Here is a 20,750-nt window from a genome sequence, read left to right as displayed (position 1 = left end):
CAGCTGACGATTTCTTGGAATTCATTTTGAACCCCCATTGTTTACACCACGAGGAGATCTGGTCCAGCGAAGACTGAATTTTCTGAAGGGTTTCAGCAATGATTAGGCCTGATTCCCAGATACACACGTCGTCAGCGTACAAGTTCATACTAGTTGTGACGTTTTGCGGGAGATCATTTATCATGAGCGAAAACAAAACCGGACTCAACACACTTCCCTGAGGTATACCGTTTTCGAGTTCGAATGTGTCCGACAGCGTTGTACCAATTCTCACTTGAAAGTTGCGGTCAGTGAGGAAAGACCGAATCCAATTGACGATGTTACCCTCGAGCCCGATGTTTCGGAACTTATAAATTAAGGCGTCGCGCCATACTAAATCGTAGGCCTTTTCAAAGTCTATAAATATTGCCACAACAGATCTTTTGCTCCGGAGCGATTTATATATGTCATCGTGCAGAAGCGCAATGCAGTCTGTTGTTGATCTGCCAGGTCGGAAACCACTTTGGTTTGGATGTAGGATATTGTTGTTATTTAGCCACCAGTTCAACCTATTCAGAATCATCCTTTCCATGATTTTACACAAATTGCTGGTGAGAGAAATGGGTCGGTAAGAGGATGCGATGTCACGGGGTTTTCCGTTCTTCAGGATTGGGACAACAATTGAATGCTTCCAATGCTCTGGGCAACAACCACTGGTCCAGGAGTCGTTGAATGCGTCCAGTAGCATCGCCTTGCAGTTTGCGTTTAGGTTTGACACCATTGCCAGGCAAATCTTATCGACCCCAGGTGCAGTATTTTTTCTGGGTTTCAGTACTGCCCGTAGTTCATTCATGCTGAATGGAGCATTGATACCGTGATTTGGTGAGCTTGATGTTGCATTCGCTCTAGATAATTCAGAATCGAGATTTGCTCCGAGATTTGCTCTCTTTAGCAAGTGATTGGTGTCGAGATTGGTATTACTGCTGACCTTCGCAGAGCATGTTGCCAGCTCGTTGGCTATTTCGAAGTCGTCTGTTAGCGATCCGCGGGGCGATGTCACAGATTGGATCTCACTCCAAGTTTTGGAACCAGACATTGACCGAATAACTCTCGACTACACACATTTGATAATTTTGAGGTGTTCGAAAGTCCACTAAAGATGTTTGCCAATGCGACCGCTTTGCCAATGATGCAGTCTTTCGTGCAAAGGCGCGACTGCGTCTGAACTGGATAATGTCTCGTTCGCAGAAAGAGCGCCTCATTTTCAGGAATGCAGCTCGTTTGAGACGGATTGCCCTGGAGCACTCTTCAGTCCACCATGGCACGCTGTTCTTTGTAAACGGTTTCGTCATTGGAATGATCTGCTCTGCTGTTTTTATAATAGCTTCTGTGGCTGAGTAGATGATAATTCGTCCATTCGTCTGGGGAGAATTTTCGAAATGAATCTGAGATAACTGTTTGAATTTATTCCAGTTTGCTCTTCGCAAAGCCCATGAAGTGTGGTGTCTTTGCGGGGCAGTTAATAGGACATCAAGGACGCTTATAACAACGAAGTGGTCACTACCAAGGAGTCTTTCTGTCACTGATGTTGTTATTTTGTGTGCCAGGTCCTTAGAAGTTATTGTCAGGTCAAGCAGAGATGTTGAACCTGGGTTAGGACGAGACATATTTAGGCGCGTCGGGGATGTCGTGTTAGCAACAACAAGCTCGGATTCCTCAATCAAGTAATGGAGATGCCTACCGCATTCATTCATGGATGAGCTCCCCCAAAGGGGGTGGTGTGCATTGAAGTCCCCAAGAAGATACTCCGCGAGCCACAGCGCTCGGTAGAAAAGCAGCGCTGCATGAGAGAGCGGTTGATTTTCTTGTTGGGGGGGATATATAAATTGCATATCGTAATGTCGTCGATGATTATTGCTTGAGCCTCAATTGGGTGAATATTTTCGATGTTGATTTTTAAATATCGTCGCCCGTTCTTCACGAAATTACAGACACCACCACCATGGATGTTGCGATCTTTACTCAGCAAAGAGTAAGTGGGAATTCTCGGGGAATACTTAGGAATCAGATGAGTCTCTTGTAAGGCTATTATATCAGGTTTTGTTGGTAAATTTTCAATATAGTGTTTAAATTCATCTATTTTTATATATATCCCTCTGCAGTTCCATTGAATCAGAGTGAAAAGGATTTGGGTTGGGAGTTGCTTTGTGGCGTTTGTCTGTTGCCTTGCAGGAGTGGATCCTGGCGAGGTTGACAATGTTGTCGGCGAGAATCAGCAGGTCGTTCATCGCCTGCTGTGCTCAATGTACTCGGGTATTGGTTGAAACTTATCTCGTCTTCCTGGAAGGAATTGGCGGTGTCCATTTCGTTGCTTGGGCGATTCGGCGAGAGATCCAGGACCTCATCGCGGTGCTCATTGACGGAAGAAGTGTTTATGTTTATTCCGAGTGTGCTTTCAGCAGATTTGGCTATGATCAAATGAATTTGCGGCTTTCCGCCATCAGAGATGGAAGCAAGAGTATTCGTGATGACATCGGCTATGAAGGTGAAGAAATTGTTCAAAGGTATTGTGATATTTCCATCCGGTGTGAGGGATGGCGCGGACGGAGTGGTGGTACATGTACCTGGAAATGGTGACGGAAATGTAGGTGCTATGTCTCTAGCGTTGGTGTAGTTTCGTGCAGGTGGAGTCAGCGTAGGAAATTCTGTTTCTGACGTCAAGTTAGGTGCTTGGGTTTGATTTTGTAGGGTTTGTATGGCTTCCCAATAGTTTACTTTGCTGTGCGCCATAATCTAGTTTATTCTGGCCTCTTGCTTGTATCTAGTGCAGCCCGCGTACCCGGCAGAGTGCGGTGAACCGCAATTCACGCAATATGGTTCGTTTGTGCATTGATCATATTTATGCCTCTTTCCACATCTTGTACAACGTTGCGCGCTTCGGCATTGCTTAGCTTTATGTCCGTAGCGGCTGCAATTGAAGCACCGCATAGGTGGCGGATTATATATACGTGTCCGGAACCTTAGGAAGCCAATAGTCACAACCGAAGGCAGTATGGTAGAACCAAAAACTAGTAATACCGAGCGACTCGGACAGACTTTACCATCAGCACGGTAGGTGAAACGTTTCGCAATAAGAACGTATGCTGGTTTTCTAACGCGCTTTTCACTTCGTCATCAGTCATATCAAGTGGAACATCAGTCATATCAAGTGGAACATCAGTTATTACGCCACGAACCTCAGGACTCCTCATTTGATATAGCTCACACCGCACCTCAATCTTCCTACCTGCGTCTCCTAGATCTACGCACGCGAGTAGATTTGTTAGCTGTACCGAATTACGACATTTAACGAATAGATCTCCCGACGGCAAGACCTTTATTTCCTCATAGGACCCTCCGAGAACACGGTGCAGCGCTTTGTTAATCGCGATAGGGCTGTACTGTCGCAATGGCTTCGTTAAACCTTTAATGACCGCGGTGAGGTTACTCCCGACAGCCATATCATTACCGGCGATACCTTTAGAAGCGGGTCCAATTAATTCATCGCTCGCGGTACGCTTGTGACCGACGCCTGCGCTAGGCATCTAAATCCTAGTAACACTAACTGAATGTATATAGGGGTTGCAATATATATTACTATATATAACTTCGAAACGACTACACCTGAGCTGCAAGAAGAAGTAACTCCGTGGTTGACTACAAATGCCGTTCGCTCCACAGCAAAAGGAGAGCATCCGACCTCAACGACGTCAAACACTCGAATGAATAAAATTAGTGTAAGCACGTTAGTGTCCTCCGTCCAATGAATATTTATCTTGCATCACATCGAATTATTAGGTCACTGGGCAGTTTATCTACTGACCAGTGTAATGGCCTGTATGTAGCGCGAACTCAACCATTTAGGCTTAGACACGCTTTCCTGTTCTTGGACTGATGATCTCAGGCCAAGTCTAGATCGTAACGGCATAGGCCTATATATAGCATATTGATGATGCCACCAAGCTTGCTGATCCATAGAAAAAGTTTGCCTAGTTCGTGTTCGTACCGCCTTTGTAGTACAAACTTTGTAATATTCCGAACTCTACCGATTTCGCTTGAGCAGTGAGCAGTGAGCACCCTCTGTGGTCAAAATCAAATCCACCAAGCCATGTCCGACGATATTCCTTCTGCAGCCTAATTTAAGCTTAATTAGACTGTTGAACCTTATTACTCTTTATTTATAGGGATATGTGGGATAGTAACGATAATTTGGCATTATTTCAGTCAGGAGAGCCATCCCGCAGTTGGCTACCCGGGCCGATATAACTGCGTGTCAATCATGAATCTTATGTAAGTAATAATTCTGCAAGAAGGTGCAAGTCTAGGCTTTGACAACACAAGGATGCCGAACGTTGTTATTGGAAGATACGTTGATTTGTGTACTGCATAGATAAGAAGTGAATGAAGCCTAAGCTTATCCATAACTAACAGTCATCAATTACTCGGATTGTGCGGGTTTGTATAGCAATGCATTTCTGATTTCAGCGCCCACCGTACCATCTAATAGGCTAACATACCTTAGTACGCAAAGCATCTTATCGAATGCTGTCAGAAAATGAACCAAATGTGCTAGTCGCAACACTGATGCTACGATTCAAGTGCAGTTTCACTATTTTGTGCGTTCTAAATGCGAACACATTCACATCGCGATTTGCGATGATGTAACATGTGGATTTAGTGGCAAAGTGACATTGTTGCGAGTGAATATTGTTCTTGGGTTCGCCCTTCGAAGGAAATCACTGCACGATACCCCCGGAAAATGCAACGAACTTCTTGAGAACAACGAGAGTGCGATATCTGTGACTTTTCTACTGCGGTGATTTTAGTGCTTGATAAATCAATAATACGATACGCTGAATGAAAATAATGAAGCTCTGTACCTCCAAGAAGCTCTTCTAATACAAAAGTGATAAATTTCTTCAATTTCTTTTCGTGTACTTAATTTCGGCTGACTGGTGCGAATGAAATTATTTCTCAAAAAAATGTGCGAATGGAGCTCAAAAAGGTTGAAAAGCACTGGTGTACATTATTATAGGCTATCATTTCACTGAAATGTATAAGGCTGGAATTAGCAATATGACGTCACGCGACGTCAGGAGGTTCACGTTCGCATTCACACGAACCTGAACCCTTTCAGAGGTTCACACCATCCCTAATACATACTCTACAAGTGTAACCTATGTCATCAGCTCTTATGAGGAATATCTTACTCATATTGTTCTGCGGTGTAGTGCAAGCAACGTAAATGTAGTCCGACTCAAATAAAAGTAGAACACGCCAAACCCAAAGTTGTCACCGACATAGGCCTAAGTGTGAAAGGACTTTTTTTCTTTCAAAGTACGTAATAATAGCTTCAAAGTTGCATTTGTTCTTTCATTCCTTGCTGTGTCTTACGGATTTGATTTGGGCAATATTGTTTGTCGTCTACACAACATATGTATTGCATGACATTGCGCTCCATATTATTCTTCATCATCTAGCCCACGGTTGCTCGAAAGACGGCCAGCGCTTCCCTTCGTAACTTTTGGATTAATATAGCTTAGTCTGTAATGGCCAACTTGTATGTACGAAAGTGAGTATGACACATCATTGGAGGTGTCACCCTGTTTCGAAAGCACAACGCGAAGGTTGGAAATAGATAGTAAACATTTTCAATCGTCATTCATCGCGCAATTCGGGAGATATCCTGGCCAGATTTCAAGCGTGTGCGTAGTTTTATGTGTATTGTGCAATGTGCAATCTGCATTGTGCATACACGTCGCAGCATATATGAAGCTGTGAGCTTGCGGATTTTTTAGTGCTAAGGCAGTCTTCAATCAAGAATGGTTATGTTTCGGCGTGGACACACGTGATGTCCTGAATGCTTGAAGAAATTTGATAATATGGATTATAAGTGGCCAACATGTATTGCCTAAATTATTTTCCCCTCTGTATAACTCGCGAAAATAGCATAGATACGTCGATTCGCACAACGCAGCATAGTGTATACGAAAGGAATTCAAGTTTTTAAGTATGAATACTAGACGGTAATGATTTGGTTATTTTTCTGGTTCATTTGCTACGCCAACAGGCTATGGGTCCAGTATCTCGGTCCAAACCAAACTTTGTGCCTAAAAATGAATGCGTGTTTTTGTCGCTAGCAGTACTACGCCGGTAAATAACCGATGTGGCCAATACTATCACATTCGGTCTAGGACGATTTACGTATTGCTAAATATTTGTCTAAAATTTATCCTAATGTTATATAGTTATCATGCGCATTCCTGACTTATTTCTTAACACCATTGACACCTGTACATTGTCCAGTGATCCCAAACGTAGAGAAGGCTCTGTTGCTTCTATGCATGGATTCTAACATGAATGATCAAGCGGTGATGACGCAGAAACAGCGGGTCGGCTCTGCAACTCACCCTTCCTTTTCGCCGCAATGCCAACACTTGACAGATCCAAACCAGGCGTCAGTGCTACAAATGCCAAGTTATCAGCATTTTGTTGTTGAGAATCAACCGAGGATTCAGCATGATCTACAATGCATGGTCAGGATCCCTTCATGTACCGACATTGGGCATTTTAAACTTAGTGTCCCGACAGGGAATTTCAACGACATTGCTCCGCGACATAGGCCTATACTGCAAATATCATATATATTTTTGAATCGAACCATATTCAATCTAGACTAAAATATAAGTGAATAGATATTTCTTCCGTCGTGCGATAAGGATTCTTAATTTTAACTTGCATACCCCTGCTCTCGATCCTTATTTCCTAAATACAACATTCCTTCACCTACATGTCATGGAAAAAAATACTATTGAATTTGAGTGAGTATAATCCAATAAACGAATAATCATATGGATGATACAATTTTGTAGATCAGGGGTGTCAAACTCAACTTGCATCGAGGGGCCGGATGCCCACCTTCAGGGCACTCGCGGGCCGGACCAGTCAAATGATACGAAAATGTTACCTCAAAATCAATGCCCTTGTTTTTCGCGCGAATACTCGATTATCATAATAATATATTACGGTATAACTTGCACCATAGGGTATATTCTATCAACTAATTTATTCGATGATTGGCCGGTTGAATAGTTATATAAACTACTAAAATAGCGGATTTATCAACGATTTACGTTGTCACACTGCTATGATTGCTTTGTTTTAGTCGTAATCTAACAATATAGTTATGTATGCAGTGGGAGCAATACAAGCGATTTAACCGTCAACGCTGACGTTGAAATTTTGTTCATAATTATTATATCGCGATTAGGGTAACTCTGGAGACCTAGGAGCTGTTAAGTCATAAAAGGAGTTGGACCACAGATATATCAATTATATTGTTGTAAAATGATTATATTCCACATGCAACCTGCATATACCGGTTTCTAACTAACGTTTTCACTTCAGCGAATAAATTGGGTCCATTTTTCCATAAAATTTGTCAACTCTCAGTGCATTTTTTCCCTTCTCGTAATTGGGTGCCAGGGGTAGCGACTTGTTGCTGATGGTGATTGCAGTGTAACCACAAGACCAGCACTGCTGGGTGGTTATAATGTAGCCTAAGAGCAATGAACATATTCTCGACATTTCATGTCTTTGGAGATCATTTAATGAAAGTCTTCTGTACTAAAAATGTGAACAATTGTAAGAAATGAACTGGATAATACAGCCATTCATCAGAATCACGTCGCGGGCCGGATACGGCGCGGGGGCTATATGTTTAACGCCCTGGTGTAGATAAATGTGCATAGAACTGCGGTAAGAGCATCTTCATTTGGGTTCACCACACGGGTCCCCCGTATCGTATATCAGTTGAATTTAGGACGCTTGTTCGTTAACCCTGTCTCTGTGTCCATATCTTGCAAAACAATAAGAAAACTGCACTGCTTCATTTATCTATTCAAATATATAACATAATATAACAAAATCAGATTCTGCTCCCATTCACACCGTTCTGTTGATTTATAACTTCGCTGTATCCGCTATTCGAAGTGGCAACATAATTTTCCGATTCGATCTATATGCTGTATGCTTAATACCATAATAAGCATTGTATATAGACGTATATCGAGAATACATGAATGACATCTCAATACAGAAGTCAGGAATTCCGAGGGTTCGTGGTCGCCTTTTGCCCCCTGGGTAAGCCATGTAGATGGTATCTGATTTGCCTAAAATATATCGGTTATATCGATTGTAGATTAATTCTTACAAGTTAAAATTAAAATTGGCTAAGTGACGACTCTGTATGCATTGGGAAAGCAAATATCCATTAGCGGCCAATGAGTTCGGTCAACCCTAACGTTTATTTCGATACATTGCGTATGTCCTTAGCGGATGAAAATTTAAAAATCTGACGATTACGAAACTGTTCCAAACCCTTATCATGAGTTCGTGAAAACAACGCTTATGCACCTGCTATTGATCCGACTGTACGGCTATCAACATTTTCAAATATGGAGCAATTTATATTTCATTCAGGTTGACGACAACCCAGTGCCGAATTACTTGTGTTGTCCATTTTTACCACGCTATGCTGTTGCCTCTGTTTTGGAATAGGAGTGATTGTCTCTTCTACTCAGGTGAAAATATTTACTAAATTGTGGGGATAGTGTGAACCTCAGAAAGGTTCAGGTACGTGTGAACGTGGAACTTTTTGAAAGGTTTTGTGTGAATGCGAACGTGAACCTCATGACGTCACGTGACGTCATATTGCTAATTGCAACCCTACATTTCAGTGAAATGATAATAGCATATATAAATGTACACGGTACCTAGCGACGACTCGGGCTACGTACTGCCACAATGCTGAAGTACATATTGACGTTTTGAACGTCGCCACATATATCAACTAGGGCAATCAAATTATGTAATGATCCAATAAAATCAATATCTTCCATCGCCTTGCCAACAATTTCGACGAGGAATTGCAAGGGAATATAAGCCTTTACGGTATAGGCCAGACCGGACAATGTACTCGGCGTCTGAGTATTGCTACATTGATATTGAGCAGAGTGTAAAATTGGTTTCTATGCTTGCTACCGATATCACCCCATTAACAGGTTTTGCAGCAGTAGCCAACGCCCCAATCGCATGGATTTGGTTTTTATGGCACAATAAACTTATCAAGTCAAGATTGATAGACCCCGTACGCCTGCTAGATTTTTTACATCAGACAAGCATATCAATTTCATTGGTTGCTTGCATAACCCTAGACTGCTCAGGTTGGGGTCAAATTGACCCCAGACCAGCAACAATGGGAGCCATATTTTTATGTGCGGTCGGATTGTTCTTGCCAGAAATGTAATCCTAAATGGTGTTATACACTATCATTTGGAATAAAGCATTAGCTGATTATCGCCAATACCTCGCCGCAATGAGCTATTGATTGCGCATGGGTCAGATTTTTCAGGTATAGTGAGTATAGACTGCTCAGGTGGGGTCAAATTGACCCCAGACGAGCAAAAATGTTAGCCATATTTTTATGTGCTGTCGCATTGTTCTTGCCCAACATGCATCGTTATAACGTCATGCAAGAGGTTATTAGACAGCTGTATCTAAACACCACAAGATAACAATAAAAGGAGAACATGTTATGGAATCTAGTGTAGTGGTTCCGACCGTTTTCTTCTTCATTCCCCACTTATGATGTCTATTCCTAGTCTTCATGCCCCACAACCTAAAATCAACATCTCAAAAGGGCTCGGTCCAATAACATTTTGTCAGACAAGGGGTGTGCGAAGTCACAGTTAACTGAAAAAAATTTCGCTCTTCGCGCGATTTACCTCACGCTCACGGTGTTTACTCTAACTATTGTTCGAATTTCATATCTGAAACTTCTCTCATCAATAGCCATACATAACCTTTAAACGCCATCAAACTATCCGTTGGGATGGCTAGCATTCCGATTCACATCTTTAATATTTGTGATATCACGATAAGGGGGCGCGGAAATTTCCACTATCAAAAAGGGCGGCGTATTTAAAAAAAAATTGAGAACCGCTGCTGTATTACAATGCTGTTCTCAAATCAACATTCTCTACGTCATTATCGGCGAGAAATTGCTTTGAAATAATATTGCTTCGTTCAAATACATTCTAAATACAATATATTCCATGTTTAGGCCTATGTGAATAAATGGGCAAATAATGTATTGATTCATCAATCCGGCCCGCCAGGTACTTAATTTTCCTATATCCGGCCCACCGACTGGAGAAGTTGCCCGCCCCTCGCCTAGACCTATATAAAAGTGACTCCGAAGCAGACACGGCCTTATGAGTCATCATCATCCATTGCCACTGCCTGGATCGTTATTGTTTTACCATAATCATTTATCTTCTGTAAAACAAACGAAGTTCTGTTTATTTTAATATGTCATAAGAACGATAACGATGCCGCACTCATCTCCGAATTAAGCGGAAAATTGGCCGAACTAACGGGAGTTTTTTTATGTGCTATTTTCACTTTTGTTCCACTCACGAGCATTTTGACCGGATCAATCAATTATTTTTCTATATCATGCCTACCGCCTTGAGAAGATTCCCACCCCTACCCGAAGCAGTCGAATCGTCACCCTGGTCGAGAAACGTCACCGAACCAGACAGGCAATGTCATTATTATGAATATTGTGATGGCAACTCATATCAGATGAGCCCCCTTTTATGCTATTGTAAAAGACAATGATCGTAGTTTCATATATTCGGTGACTTTTTTCGCGGTTATCGGCTGCATTCTAGTCTTCGTGGACTGGCGGACACTGCTGAGCTACGGGTTGGGGTGCTAATAAGGCTGATATTTGTTATTTAGATTCCTAGTATGCCAACTTACGGCACGGCTCGATTTCGTTCCAGGCTTTTTGTGCGACACGGTTGGCGACGATGACGAGCCTATCTATGTCAGTTTACTTATGCTCCTCGTCGATATCTGATCTTTAGAAGTGTGTCTGACCAAAGCCTTGAAGGAAAGCGGGCAGTACTAGATGCCGGGGGATCAGGAATTATAATTTAAAAATATCGTCCTGGTAGGGCTACAATATTTTGGAATCGGGAAAGGATGACACTTTTTCAAAAATTTCAAACTTAGAATACCGAGGAAAATCCTGAAAAAAAGGAGAATTTTTCCCATTTTGTGGTCGGTTGACAAAAAATAGGTCGTCATTTTCATTCGAACCGTGATATCCCAATTTAGCCTCATTTATGCCCATTTTCACTCGAATCTATCCACGATCTCAGCTCTTAAAGCTGTAAAGGATGACGAATTACCAGAAAAGAGGTCGTAAGGTAACCCTGCGTTCTGGTGAACATCAAACGAAAATGTCGCAACACCACGATTAATCAGAAATCACGGGTTACGGGCCATCTGGCCTGCCGTAATGTTGATTGTTGAAACACGATGGAAATAAATCGATTTCCGTTCACAAATGCATCGGATCTAGGCAGTAGACACCCAGCCTTGACGACGGAGAAGGATTTGTTGACTTTTGTGGCGTTAATCGTGATATAAACCTAGGTCTTTGCACACCGTGGTGATTCGATTAATCAGCTCAGAGCTCAGTGCTTACTGGAGTCACCAGTAATTCATTAACGTATATTCCTGCTGTGTCACAGATATTTCAGTATTTACTTTTGAATACCATACAGGCAAATTCCATGAAGTTCTCGGAGTCCCTTGCGGCGAAGCAGAAAGTGAAAACTGCGATAACTCTCGATGTTATAGGAATTGTCACTGGCTTCAGCATCGGCGTCATCTACGCGGTGATAACTTTTGCAGTGTTGAACCATTGAGATTCCGACAGAAATGTGCTAATCTATCGCTTTAGCAAATTCCCGCCACGATTCAATGTGTCTATATATTGTTACAGTATTCTCCAAACTAGGAAAGCATTAGTAATTGTGCAGTTGAACGAAGCGGGAATCTGTTCCATGATAGGACAAACTTGGATGATGAATTCCAATGTGATACCCAGTTTTAGGCGGCAATGACACTACATCCAACAGCAACATTGTTTACATACATTTCCTTTGAATATTTTTGTTACTGTGATGTTAAGCATCAATCAAGTTTATAGCTTTCTTGCTCAACGCTACTGCTATTTTTTTCGACGAAAATGTTCCCAGTTATTTTATTTACGATAATAAAAACTATAGCATTCAACTATTTGATTTGATCTCAGCTTGGTATCATCAACTACATACAGTCATCGAGTTGTCGACTAAAAACCTGACGCAAATCTTGTCGAACATGGGTTACATTACATCGTTCAACGAGTTTGACAGTGACAAGGTGCGCTTGACACGAAGCGCCGCTGTCCAAATATTTCAAAAATATTAACCATGTTCACCAGGAGCGCATTTATCTTCACCATACCTGAGAAGGTGATGTAGCAGACAACCGATGCCTGTGTAGTTTTGTGGTTTTGTTCCAGTTATATCACCTGTGATATTTGTTCAGCAGGAGACTGCCAGCAATTATATAACGGTAACCTGAAAACAACAAACTTCTTTACTATCTGCTGTGGTTGAATATTCACACATATTTATTGTATACAATCAATTATTGACTATATTATAGTGGTCAGTTGGTAGGGTCATAGTAAAATAAGGAAATGATGTGAAACGCTAGATCTCGGGATGGTGTGAACCTCTGAAAGGTTCAGGTTCGTGTGAACGCGAACCTTTTTGAAAGGTTCTGTGTGAACACGAACGTGAACTTCATGACGTCACGTGACGTCATATTGCTAATTCCAAGCCTATCTTTCAATGAAATGATAGCCTATATTAATGTACACGATACCTAGCGACGACTCAGGCCACATCAAACTCCATGTTGGCGTTTTCAACGTCGCTAAATGTATCAACTGAGGCAATCAAAGGATATAATAGGCCTACTCCGATAAAATCAATATCTTCTGTCACTTTGCCAACAATTTCAACGAGGACTTACCAGGGAATAAAAGCTTACGCCTTTACGGTTTAGGCCAGACCGGACAATGTGTTCGGCGTTTGAGTATTGTTACATTAATATTGAGCAGAGTGTAAAGCAGGTTTCTATACTTGCTACCGATATTACCCCATTAACAAGTTATACAGCAGTAGCCAACACCTCAATCGCAAGGATTTGGTTTTAATGATGCAGTAAAGTTATGAAGTCAAGATTGACCTCGTACGCCAGCTAGATTTTTTGCACCAGAAAACGATATCGCTCTTAATGATTGGTTGAATAAGCATCATTCGCTGACTACGTATTTCAATCGTGATGTTGTGTGATTGCGGGTCAAACTCATAGCAGAGAGTCACTAAATATTCACAAACGGAAAGCTGGATATTTCGAACAAACTTTTGTAACCAAGCAAGCATAACTTTTGAGATTGTCAAGGTGCATGCTCGTTTAGTGTTAATTTTTAATGCTGCCAGCGCCATGCAAAGAGTGGCCCGCAGTTGAAATGCAATAAATATGAACCAAAGATGTTATAATGAAGTGAAAATTGTAATATATGAAAAAGGTTCACAGTGCAGAACCTACCAAGGTTCTGTTGTGAACGCGAACCTCTAAATTTCCGAGGTTGACACACAGAACGCGAACGTGAACCTCATGTTCACACCATCCCTACTAGATACCCAAGAACATATTTCACAGCAGGTGAATGCACCATCGAAGAGTCAGGTTAGTCATTGTAGGTTTGGTGCAGCTTTGAGAGCATGACATCACGTTTAAATGGTAAAGCTTCTCCCTACAAAAACAGTGTTTCTAATGTTACACTCTTTTACGAGCGTGAGGACAAAATTATATAAGTGTAACTGAAGTCATTACGACTCGCTATGAATTTTGACTGTTGTCATGTCCAGTTATTTCACAAATATTTCAAGTTAAGTGAAGCTAATTTTCAAAGTGACTTGAATCTACTTAATAAGTCACCTCAAATTCCGGTGTCGAGTCATTTAAGAATTTCAATTCGCATCGTTTGATTTTAATGTGCGGATGCAAATGTATAACTGCAAATAGGCTAGATCAGTATCCTTCGAGCGTTGTGCATTGGACATCATAGGTTGCGCCAGTGGAAAAGCGTATACAAGGATTCATCACAAACTTACCATACTGTATAGATACCTTTTCCAAATAGGCTACGCTCCGTGAAGAAAATTAAAGTTTGGGAAATAATCAAATGCTGGGCGGAATGTCACACCATTACACTGGTTCCCACAGTGACGGAGTCTGAGAAACAGGAGACGAAACATATGAAGGGGCGGCTGGGGGACGAAAGTTTTCGAACGTTTGGCCATTTATAGTCAAGCAACATTTATCTGGGCTGCGCAGCGCAACCCGCACTACATTTATAGTGTTGTTGGTTTATATTTTCTCTATATTGATATATTTTGTGTCATTTATCGTTGTGATGTCTACTAAAACGGACACTATTGGCTCGCAGATTTTGTACCATTAACGTGTCTGCTATGTATGACGATAATCCATACATTAGGTTTGAATTTCTTGAAAAGCTGTATCATTTAAAACATACAGTATCATCTTAGAAACAATATATTGACAATGATTATCACTAAAATGTTTCATGTAGTGTACGTTAAGACATAAACGACTATCATGGTCATGTGAATAATTAGTTTAAGAGGGTAAACAGCGCATGGTTTAAAACATAATACGTAGGTTCTATCAGTATACACCCGCATATCCTCGCATCGTTGTTGATATCCGGTGTTTTACCGCGAACGCTACACTCGATCGATCACAGAGGAGCAAGAAGCTAACAGGCACCCGGTACGACCGTACGAATTCATGACGTGGGGAATCAATTATATGGTATCGTGTATTAGTTTGACGTTAGCAAACAAGGCATCCGGAGACGTAAATTGAATAAACGCGAAAAGATGTCGTTATGAAGGTAATGACAGCACGACGTCTGAAGGCAAAGGTTTTATGTGTCTCCAGTCTCGCAACTGCCGTTGCGATATCACACTATGCTTCAATGTTTTGATAACCTTCGGCCCGTTGGCAGTGTGTGTTATCTCCGTATTCAGTCTTGCAACTGGACACCGCATGAATATCGGCCCACACTGCGTAATAGACCAGACTGCACTTGCGTGCCGATGCGGCAACATTTGTATAACTGCGTTGGGATTTCTGAACTAAAGCGTAGGCCTAATTCAATTAACCTACATGCCTCGGTGCGTTCCGTGAAACATATCATAGCCAAAGGCGATGTGAATTTATATCTACTGTAGTAGAGACAGCTTAGCTATACCGAAAAATATAGAATAGGACGACGCGTTACTAGAAATGTTTGTATGGAGACTGAACTCTATTTCGAAGACACGACGCGATGGTACGACTGTGAATATCCTCGTATTGTTGATGTAGGGCCACATGGGTTTTTTCGTTCTTTTGTTTTCCTCGTTGAGGTAACTTTATCTTTCAACCGTGAATAGCAACACTAAAGTGACGATGCAGGAAAGGCGCTCCAGTAGCGGAACGGAATTTATCAGATGGGTAGCGAATAAACTAAGTTTTCGATCGTGATATATTTTATCATTGCCGAGACATTTCTAAGTAGCTAGAATTATTCGAACGAACCGATTATCGCGCGTTGTCTGCATGATGCTGGATCAGAAATTAGAACTTACCATTCAAACAATTAGACAATAAACTGTAACTGAGTCAGTAATTTTGTATAACTGTATTGATCGGTATTATTACTACTAAGGTCCGCAGTGTCCTTTATCATCTCGATAGCCTTCTGCCTCACGCATATCTGTAGTAAACGTAGGTAATAATATCTTGTCATTGGCAAACGCAAATTTGGGTAAACTTATTCAGTATGAGCTAGTCTCGCTTCAACGCTCAGGTGAGGACATATAACGTTTTTACAGCTCAGATTATAAATGCCATCTGCACTGTTACCTATAGTTCGCAGAGAGATTTATGAGTCATAGAGGGTAGTATGAATGCATTGCATAGTGGTGCGAAAGAAATATTTCCAGATGTAATTGTAGCTATTGAACGGAATCTCAGCGACAAGCAATCATCAGCTGTGTAAGTCGATTCCCAACGGTGTTTTATCCCATTGAACAGGAATATGGCAACCTATTTTTATCAAGTATAGATTGTATTGTATTTATTGAACAATTTTTGGCGCTTATCGCCGATAAGGTCATTTGCGCCCGATCATGAATATTGTCCGCTTTGCTTGGCCTTTGCTTGTAGTACGATTTCTCAGGACGACTTGCAGTCACACTCTCATTCACGTCATTCACGCGCGTCCTCGTCAGGGTCAGTTGCAGCCGATTTTCGTAAGCTCGACTTTACTTGCTTCGTCTGGGCTTTTCGTACGACACTGCATATGCAGTGAGGTCAGCGATGAGGAGCCCAGATAAACCCCCGACACATAGAAACATGGCAGAGCCGAGACTCGAACCAGCAACCATTGGTGTCGTGACTGCAGTGTTTTACCAACTGCGCCATCCGCTTCCCCATCAAGTATAGATGGTATCTACGATACACATTGAAGTTTGCGGCCTGAACACAAACGGAAACCGTCAAGTCTCATGTAGGCTACCGTACCTATACGTTTATCTCCGACTCGAAAATACATTGCATCCTTGAAAAAACATGCATTATTCATGCATCACATAGATAAGTGCATAAGCCGTGCAATCGTGACATGCCACTTTTACTACGGCCGTGTATGAAGTGCACAGCCCGTGCATTCTACAGTGTGGAAGTCGGGCATGGTACCAACGGTTATTGGGCTAGAATGCAACTTTGATTGACCGTCAGCACCTGCTTGCGTTGAAAGTCTATCTAGAATCCACAGCGGTTGTCTATCATTGATGCAAGTGCCAAGTTGGGTCGCATTTTAAGTGTGCAGCGTATAGGACAGATAGGCGACAGTAGCTGAACAGTTAACCTCAATACTTCAAATGTATCCTATACATTGCGACTACTGTTACATATATTTTGTATACCCCTTGCAGTCTATAGGCTACCTATTATTGTGATTAGCATATTTTGAGATCCTTAAAAGAGAACACACTGAACAAGCTGCAGGAGTTGCTAGAGCGAACGAAAAAAAGGGTGATTTTTAATTTCACACAGCCAATTTCACTGGGTAGACTAAATAAGGTCATTTTTCCAACTCGACTACCGAAATACCCGTCAATTCGGACCTCATCTCGCGCGATTCGTGGTGTTTTGTGACATTTTTGGCTAAAAAAGAGGACAAATGGCCACAAAGGAGGACGTGTGGGTGAAGGGAGGACATTTCTTGAAAAAGGGAGGACAAATCCTCAGAAATGGGGGTGTATGGTAACGCTATACAATACGTATACTTTGTCTATTCTGGTAACCATGACTGACACTGGCACATTTTTCCAGCGAACATAGATCTATAGTTAAAGCGTTATAGCAACACTTTAGAATGGATGCAAAGGAATCCGAAGCAAATAATCAAGGTGCAATGCTTCAACAACCGCAACCTGGATATGCGCCATATCCTATACCCCCGCCGGAATACCAGCATTCTGGAGATACAAATCAAGGTCAAATGCAACAAAAGCCTGGATATACAACTTCCCCAATACCACCACCACAATACCAGTACGCGGCATATCCCAACCAACCAGTTCCTGTACAACAAATGTCAGCTTATCAGCCTGGCGTCGTTGTAAGCCAACCAATGATTCAGCATCATCCACAACACGTGGTAAGGACGTAGCGACGCTTTTTCAAGCAAAATATTTTTGACAGCATTCCTGTAAAACTAAGCTAAGCTGATACATATAATTCTGATCAGATTATTTGGAATTGGATTATATAGAATGATCCTTCACTTTATGCGACAGGACAACGTATGACACACGCCGATCGGATATTTACAAAGCATATTATGCATATAGACTGGTAATCAATTCAACGATTTGAAAGTCCATTTCGCAGTCTTATCAGCCAACTCTACATCACGTTAGTCAGCTAGCTAATATTTTCCGTGAACTAGTGGATTCAATCTTGCTGATATTATTGGTGTCAACACAGGCCTACTAATTATACATCAGTCGTTACCTCGAATGTTTCTATACAGGTATATGATGAAGCATTTCTATTTCAATTTAGGTAGGTGAACCACCAGTACCAGACTACTTATGCTTATCCATCTTCACGACACTATGCTGTTGCTGCTGCCTGGGGATAGCAGCGATTATCACTTCGAGTCAGGTATAATAGATAGCTATTTTTTATCAGTAACATAACAAAAACCCTAATTATGACCGCGTCTCGTTGGCCAAAGCTTTCGACATTGATATGCCCTTACAATCTGAGCCCTGCAAGCACAGAAAAACATTTCATCCAATGTTAAATCGTATCTGTTACACATGTATCGTAGAATTGCCTTACCTAAACTGGTTCTTTGCACTCCCTCCATCAGTTCAAACATGCCTATAAAAATGTAGCCTACTAACCAGGGTAGTAACAGAGGTTACGAGTCACAAGTCAATCTCACTTTTATAGTCTTAAATCGAGTCAAGTCGATGCATTTTCAATTCACCATTGAGTCAAGTACGAGTCCAAGTCAGTGAGTAGAGGGTCGAGTTCGAGTCAAAGTGTTGTGATTCGAGTCCGATTTCAAGTTATTGTGTTCATTGTTCAGTTTTGAGTTCCATCCCGTCTAACTCCGTTCGAGTGATATATATTGGCTCGCATTCGTAATATACTAATTTTCCTCACCTTTAACAGTTTCTGGTCGCATTTGCAAATGCACGTGATAATAGGCGAAAGACCAATAATGCGGTAACTTTACTATTCTTCGAAATTACAATGAATTGCTGGACTTGGTGCGAGTCATGCACAATAATTCGTGTACAAGTTGAGTCATGTTCTGTATTTCGGGAAAATGACTCAAGTCCGGTCGAGTCACCGAAACATCGCGACTCGAATCAGAGTCTAGTCGAGTCGTGACGCGTGTCATTACAACCCTGATACTGACTTTGAAATGCAGCCATTTCGATGTGTGAAGCTTGAGTCGCGAAATGCCAATAGAAATCAGATTTGGGCCGCGTGCTAGAAAACACTGGCTCAACTGAAGGACAGCTTATTTGAGTGACAATTGCAAAATAGCGAGTGTTTGAGTGACAATGCTATGGCCGCCATTTGAGTGACAAGTACTGGGTAGGAGTGAATTGTATTTCTAAGAGTCCGAGATAACAACCGAGGTACGGTTGACCGCATTGATTGCGACCCGTGTTCAAATTTCAAGAAAAATGACATAAACTAGATAAATTTAATAATAAGTTGAGCTTATTCGCTTTTAAGTAAGCTTATGATAGGAGGCTTATCTATAGGCTCCTCATCGCAATATCATCCGTGTAAGCGGTGTCTTATAAAAGCCTATAGAAGTGGGCCGTGCTACAAGTCGGCTGTTGCGGAATAAAAATGAAGAAATTGACCTGGTGTAAATGACCATAGTAGTCGTCAAACACCATGTATACCTCAATCAAACAAACAATGGTAGGTCGCGTTCGTTTGAAATGTTTTAGCCGATTCACATATCAACTCTGTAATAAAACCCTACGCGGTTCTGGTTTGATCGAGCTTGTTGGGGGAGAAAGATATAACTTGCAAGTCAAACATATAATGTGTCGTGAATAAGATCTTGCATGCCGCAATTAGCACTAACACCAGGGGTTGCCACCGTGGTGATTGATGGTGCCACCGTGGTATTATTGACAGAATTTTGGAAGAAACATTTGAGGAATGGATATGGAATCGGGCTAATGTGTTGAAAGTTTCGGGGATAACAGTTGGTAGCTTGAAAATACCTGGATTTGGAGTAGGAGTTGGAGTCGTGGAAATGTTAACTGTGACACAACCCTTCTTGATTTTACAATGGGACAGGGATTATTACGACGGGTATTAGTTTAGTTAGAGACGATTTTGCAAATTTTATTGATAGTGAAAAAATTATGGTAATCGCACATTTATCGATTCCATTGCACGTTTATCATTCGAAATCTAGTGGTGGGTGATGGAAAAACGATTTTTTTTCTTTGTTTCCGAAGACACACTAAACGTTTTCTGAATGTAGCCAATGCTGTTACAACAAACATTGACATTCCGCGAGGCCGGCGCATTTTGCATCATTGACATCATCACACCTGAAATTTGCTTTTCAGGCAAATTCTATGAAGTATTCCGATCCACAAGAAGCAAAGCGTAAAGCAGAGACATCCCGCACGCTGAACATTACTGGAATTGTCATCGGCGTCATCTTCTCTATCGTTTGCGTGGTGCTAAGATTTTCTCTACTGAATCAGTGAAACTGCAATGAAAATGATGAACTATGTTATCGGCTCAACAACTTACCATCACGATTGAGAAGGCCTTCGAAACAACCGCATCAGCTATATCTCTGATTGGAAGCAATATTGAATGAACAACCATCAGTCAAAGTATTTGGACACTCTATAACAATAAGTTACTTTCGATTGTATAATGCTTTCGATTCACGAAGTAGCCTATATGAGCTGTATATATTAGTTATGTAGAAGTGAGCGATTTTAGACGTAAATGGTTGTGAGTATGTTCGTAACGCCTTCAACGTATATTCATCATATGAGGATGGATTTCTAAGGTCATATGACGTTGATATGGAAAAAGTGATAAATCACTTTTCAAACGATTGCTTACAAACTTTTCTATTGGGAATAAACAGCAGTTATTCCAGATGT

At 41.4% G+C, this 20,750-nt stretch overlaps 1 protein-coding gene across 1 annotated transcript; it reads left to right on the top strand.

Annotated features, from left to right (window-relative positions):
* The first annotated feature begins 17,377 nt into the window (after window positions 1-17,377).
* Window positions 17,378-20,750, top strand: LOC145454044 (uncharacterized). The gene is made up of 3 exons (XM_080332027.1): window positions 17,378-17,731; window positions 18,139-18,240; window positions 20,196-20,750. The coding sequence occupies exons 1-3, from the start codon at window positions 17,447-17,449 to the stop codon at window positions 20,337-20,339; spliced, it is 531 nt and encodes a 176-aa protein (XP_080188153.1). The 5' UTR covers window positions 17,378-17,446; the 3' UTR covers window positions 20,340-20,750.

The sequence above is a fragment of the Botryllus schlosseri genome, chromosome 13 (assembly GCF_051294905.1).
Source record: "Botryllus schlosseri isolate E-star chromosome 13, Bs_hap1, whole genome shotgun sequence".
Classification (NCBI taxonomy): domain Eukaryota; kingdom Metazoa; phylum Chordata; class Ascidiacea; order Stolidobranchia; family Styelidae; genus Botryllus; species Botryllus schlosseri.
The sequence above is the reverse complement of the archived record's forward strand: the minus strand, read 5'-3'. Positions and strand labels throughout refer to the sequence as shown.

Bases quoted from the DNA above. Each gene is read 5' to 3' on its own strand.
- LOC145454044 (XM_080332027.1), top strand. From the start codon at position 17,447: ATGGATGCAAAGGAATCCGAAGCAAATAATCAAGGTGCAATGCTTCAA. The intron at 17,732-18,138 runs GTAAGGACGTAG...ATTTCAATTTAG, and splicing joins AGCATCATCCACAACACGTG to GTAGGTGAACCACCAGTACC. The intron at 18,241-20,195 runs GTATAATAGATA...TTTGCTTTTCAG, and splicing joins CGATTATCACTTCGAGTCAG to GCAAATTCTATGAAGTATTC.